The sequence below is a fragment of the Nicotiana tomentosiformis genome, chromosome 11, assembly GCF_000390325.3.
Source record: "Nicotiana tomentosiformis chromosome 11, ASM39032v3, whole genome shotgun sequence".
Taxonomy (NCBI): domain Eukaryota; kingdom Viridiplantae; phylum Streptophyta; class Magnoliopsida; order Solanales; family Solanaceae; genus Nicotiana; species Nicotiana tomentosiformis.
In genome coordinates, this window is record NC_090822.1 from 124,169,349 (window position 1) to 124,175,423 (window position 6,075).

Genomic DNA, 6,075 nt, shown 5'->3' on the forward strand with positions numbered 1-6,075 from the left:
GGGTCGATATTCCATAAGGGCTTGTGTTCAAACGCACTAAAGTATCAATCACCAGGGAAAAACGAACTCGAGACTATGTGCCAGAAGGCACTTTATCATTCGATGATGAAGAAGCAGAAGGGGTCTCTTAACCCCACAATGATGCTTTGGTAATATCTATCCTTATGAATAAAATTCAGGTTAAATGTGTTTTAATTGATCCAGGAAACTCGGCCAATATTATTCGGTCGAGGGTCGTGGAGCAGTTCGGCCTACAAGATCAGATCGTACCTGCAGCTCAGATTCTCAATGGCTTCAACATGGCGAGTGAAACAACTAAAGGTGAAATCATCCTACCAGTAAATGTAGCCGGAACTATTCAAGAAACAAAGTTCCATGTCATCGAGGGCGATATGAGATACAACGCACTACTCGGAAGACCCTGGACTCACAACATGAGGGTAGTCCCCTCAACCCTTCACCAAATGCTGAAGTTCCCAACACCGAATGGAGTAAAAACGGTGAATGGGGAACAACATGCTGCCAAAGAAATGTTCGCGGTCGACGAATTAACACCAGTATTGGCGCTTTCGTCAACAAAGGGATCGGAGTCCAAAAGAAAACAGGAAGCTAAATAGCAACCACAACCACCAGCCTTGACTCAGTCGGGGAAGTAGGGAATAGACGAGGACGATGACTACTGGATCCCTCGATCCTTCATAATCCCCGAGGATTCCAACGCCACCAAATCGACAGTCGAGGAACTAGAGCAAGTCATACTGATCGAGCATCTACCCGATCGAAAGGTATACTTGGGTACAGGGTTAACCCCCGAGCTCAGGTAAAAACTCATTAAATTTCTTATCAATAATATGAATTATTTTGCTTGGTCCCACCTAGATATGGCAGGGATCCCGCCGGAGATCACTACATATCGACTGAGCTTGGACCCGAAGTTCCACTCGATAAAACAAAAGAGAAGTTCGCAGTCCGAGGTAAAACATACATTCATCAAGGACGAGGTAACTAAACTTCTCAAAAAAGGATCTATTCGGGAGGTAAAATATCCCGAATGGTTAGCAGGCGTAGTCGTAGTCCCTAAAAAGGGAAATAAATTTAGAATGTGCGTAGACTATAAATATTTAAGCAAAGCATGTCCTAAAGACTCTTTCCCTCTGCCGAATATCGATCGCATGATCGATGCCACAGCCGGCCACGAGATCCTTAGTTTTCTCGATGCCTACTCCGGGTACAATCAAATACAAATGAACCCGGAGGATCAGGAAAAGACTTCGTTCATCACTAAGTACGGTACCTATTGTTATAATGTAATGCCGTTTGGACTAGAAAATGCTGGTGCCACTTATCAACGCTTAGTAAATCGAATGTTTGAAGAACAAATAGGTAAATCAATAGAGGTTTATATTGACGACATGCTAGTTAAGTCCCTGCGAGCAGAGGACCATTTGACACATTTGCAGGAGACCTTTGATATACTAAGGAAATACAACATGAAGCTCAACCCGGAGAAATGTGCATTCAGGGCCGGCTCAGGCAAGTTCCTCGGCTTTATGGTATCAAATCGGGGGATCGAAATCAACCCCGATAAGATCAAGGAAATCGAAAACATCACAGTCGTGGACAATGTTAAGGCCATACAAAGATTAATAGGGCGCATAGCCGCCCTAGGCCGATTCATCCCGAGGTCTTCAGATAGAAGTCACAGGTTCTTCACAATGCTAAAAAAGAAGAACAGTTTTGCATGGACTCCAGAATGCCAACGAGCATTGGAATAATTAAAGCGGTACCTCTCAAACCCGCCACTGCTTCATACCCCGAAAGCGGACGAGCAACTCTACTTGTACTTAGCAGTCTCGAAAATCGCGATAAGTGGGGTCCTAGTTTGAGAAGAGCAAGGTACAGAATTTCCTGTTTACTATGTTAGTCGAACTTTAGGTGAGGCCGAGACCCGATACCTACACTTAGAAAAATTAGCGCTTGCCCTAATAAGCGCCTCTAGGAAATTAAAACCATATTTTCAGTGTCACCCGATCTGTGTGGTGACTACCTATCCCCTTTGCAATATTTTGCATAAGCCCGAACCTTCGTGCCGATTGGCCAAATGGGCCGTCGATATTAGTGGGTACGATATCGAGTATCGACCCCGAACGGCCATCAAGTCTCAAATTTTAGCAAACTTCGTGGCCGACTTTACGCCAGCCCTCGTACCCGAGGTCGAAAAGGAACTATTATTAAAGTCGGCTACATCATCGGGGGTGTGGACCCTTTTCACAGACGACGCTTAAAACATGAAAGGGTCCGGTCTAGGCATCGTTTTGAAGCCGCCCACAGGTAATACAATTAGACAAGCTATCAAAACTTCCAAGTTAACTAACAATGAGGCCGAGTATGAGGCCATGATTGCAGGTCTCGAGCTAGATAAAGGTTTGGGAGTAGAGGTCATCGAGGCCAAATGTGACTCCCTGCTTGTGGTAAACCAACTAAACAGGGCCTTAGAGGTTCGAAAAGATCGAATGCAGAGGTACTTGGACAAATTACAGGTGACTCTACATCGGTTTAAACTTTAAAGAATGGACCCTATAACATGTGCCTCGAGAACAAAATAGCGAGGTCGATGCCCTTGCAAATTTGGGGTCATCAGTTGAAGACGACGAGATTATCTCAGGGACTGTCGCACAACTTTCAAGGTCAGTAATCAAAGAAGGCCACGCCGAGATCAACTCCACAAGTCTGACCTAGGATTGGAGGAACAAATACATCGAGTACCTAAAGAACGGGAAGCTTCCATCGATCCTAAGGAATCGAGGACTCTACGTACGAAGACCGCACGATTCACATTGGCCGAAGATGGAATACTATATAGAAGGATATTCGATGGACCATTGGCAATATGTCTGGGACCAGGAGATACCGACTACGTCCTATGAGAAATACACGAGGTCACCTGCGGAAATCATTCTGATGCCGAATCATTGGTTCACAAAGTCATCAGAGCAGGATACTATTGGGCCAATATGGAAAAGGATACAAAAGAGTTTGTTCGAAAGTGCAACAAATGTCAAAGGTATGCGCCGATGGTTCACCAACCCGGAGAGAAACTCCACTCAGTCTTATCCCCATGGCCATTCATGAAATGGGAAATGGATATCCTCGGCCCTCTACCATCGGCCCCATGTAAAGGTAAATTTATTTTGTTTATGACTGACTATTTCTCTAAGTGGGTTAAAGTATAGGCTTTCGAGAAAATTAGAGAGAAAGAAGTCATAGACTTCTTCTGGGACCACATTATATACCGATTCGGGATGCCTGCCGAGATTGTATGCGACAATGGAAAGCAATTCGTCGACAGCAAAGTGATAAAGTTTCTCGAAGATCACAAAATAAAAAAGGATCCTGTCAACGCTATATCATCCTAGTGGGAACGGACATGCCGAATCGACAAACAAGACCATCATTCAAAATCTATAGAAAAGATTGAACGACGCTAAGGGAAAATGGAGAGAAATATTGCCTGAAGTCCTTTGGGCATATCGAACAATGCCAAAATCCAGTACGGGGGCAACACCGTTCTCTTTAGTATATGGCGCCGAAGCTCTGATCCCGATTAAAGTCGGGGAACCTAGCGTCAGGTTTCGATATGCAACGAAAGAGTCAAATTACGAGGCTATGAATACAAGCCTTGAATTGCTAGATGAAAAACGGGAAGCTGCCGTCATTCGAATGGCCGCATAGAAACAGCGGATCAGAAGGTACTACAATCGAAGAGCTAATCTTCGACACTTTAAAATTGGGGACTTGGTTCTGAGGAAGGTTACCCTCAATACTCGAGACCCAAACGAATGAAAGCTTGGCCCGAACTGGGAGGGACCGTATCAGGTCCTCGATATCATCGTAAAGGGATCCTACAAACTTGGCACGATGAACGGCAAATAATTACCAAACAATTGGAACATATCACTCCTCAAACGATATTACTGCTAAGGTACGACCTTCTCCACTTTCGTTTATATTTTATACTAACCATTTGCAGGTGTTTAATCGAAGACATCAAAGGATTCTTCAAACACAAAGTCCTTAGGTCTGAAAGCACGTGTTGCACTCTTTTTCGCTCAGACCAATTTTTGTCCCAAATGGGTTTTTTCGGCGAGGTTTTTAACGAGGCAACCATCATTCCTTCTAACTTAGAGCAATTCAACAGTATATGAGGCTCCTTTACAATCAACCTCGAATACTGGGGGGCATCACCCTCGGATAGTTACAAGAAAAATACTTCATGCCGACATGGTCTCGATAGGTAAATTTCTTAAGGGTCAAATGGTCGAACGAACCATGCCCATGTAGATTACTCGAGCCCTAATGGCAAACATATACGCATGTTAATCTATTGAAAAAAGTATTTTTCTTGCCAGATATTTCATGCCTTAGAGAAATTAAAATTTTTACTTTACAATGTCGTGCTTGTGATCTATTGTGGAAACTGGCTTAAGGGCTGGTCACAACTAAAGTTCGAACATTTGACCCCGCACTCGGGGACTTCCATCTAAAAAATTGACATGATCGAATTACTAAAACCTCGAGATCGTAAGACCTTAAAAAGGCAACCCTTGACTTTATAGGCCATGGCCACCTCACTCGGGGACTGATACTTCGAACAAGTTCGAAGTATAATATGGGAACAAGCCCAAAAGGCGAATCCCAAGCTAAAGGCTACGGCCAAATTAACACGGTTCGGAGATGTTCGATTTCTGTTATAAAACAGGCCTTCGAATATTTTCATAAACCGGTTAAAAAGGCTACCCTCAGTTTAGTTACTAAGGGTCTCGATAATATCGACCATCGAAAACCTTAATGGGTACAAAGTCGTTCAAACTCTCGAACAAATTCTTTATTTTATGCTAAGGCATTATGAAATAAAGGGTCTCGATAATATCAACCCTCGAAAACCCTAATGGGTACGGAATCGTTCGAACTCTCGAGCAAATCCCTTATTTCATGCTAAGGTACAACTGATTTTATATGATTAAACAATAAACTTTTCAAGACGAAAAGGGAAAGAAAGACATTCTTTTTACTATGGTCGTATTGGCCTAATTCAAGAGCCTAAAGGGTGATTTTATTTTTGAGTTCGAGAAATCATCCCCACTCAATTAAAACCTAAGGGTCACCCTACTCCGAGTTTGAGCAAGTACTCGCTCGATTAAGACTACACTAGTCCGGCTTCGATCAAGTTGCCTAAGCCTCGAACTTATGAGCAAACTTTCATAAAGCATGAATGAAACAGAATTTTCACGAAGCAGGAAATAGAATAAAGACAAATCAAAGAGAAAAAAGATCTTTTATATATACGAAGATATTTACAAGGACCGATCAGGGTCCCGCACAAAAAATCAAAAACGAAAAGGCCTAAGATTCCTAATTTTCCTCGGGGGAAACTTCTCCTCCATCAAGGTCCTCCCCATTATCGGACCCGCTCTTGCTGCCATCATCATCGAAAGAGGCCAACGCTCCAACATCAGCTTCATATTCACTAGCCTTTGTTATCTCATCGGTAAGATCGAAACCTCGAGCGTGGATCTCCTCGAGGGTTTCCCCCTGGGATTGGCATTTGGCGAGTTCAGCAATCCAATGTGCTCGAGTTTGAGCGGTCTCGGCAGCCTCTCTCGCTTGGATTTGAGCGGCTTTAGCATCGGCCTGATAGACGGCCACGATCGCATCTGCCTCGGCCTTTGCCTTTTTGGCTTCAGATTTGGCCTTTGCAAGTTCGGAAGCCAACCGAACCTCGAGCTCCTCTATTTCCTTTGCCTGAGCCGAGCTCTTCTCCTTCATGCCTAAAAGCTAACTTTCAACCGATAAAAATTGGGCTCGAGCAGCCTCTTTTCTGCAGCAAAGCGGTCCATACTTTCTTTCCACCCCAAGGTCTCCGCCTTCATCATGTCAACCTCCTCTCGGAGTTGTTCGATCCTCTCGACCTTCTGCTGCAGCTGTGAGATTGAAATATTAGCCACCATTCCCGAATCGAGCCCATGAGTTTTTAAGATTTTCATTACCTGCTCGATCAGGTTGGTCTGATCTTTG

General features: G+C 43.9%; 1 protein-coding gene across 1 annotated transcript; it reads right to left on the reverse strand.

The window, feature by feature from the left end:
• Nucleotides 1-5,412: 5,412 nt before the first annotated feature.
• Nucleotides 5,413-5,826, reverse strand: LOC138902120 (uncharacterized). Its single transcript, XM_070189934.1, has one exon. It carries the CDS (start codon nt 5,824-5,826, stop codon nt 5,413-5,415), a length of 414 nt encoding a protein of 137 aa, XP_070046035.1.
• Between the last annotated feature and the right edge of the window lie 249 nt (nt 5,827-6,075).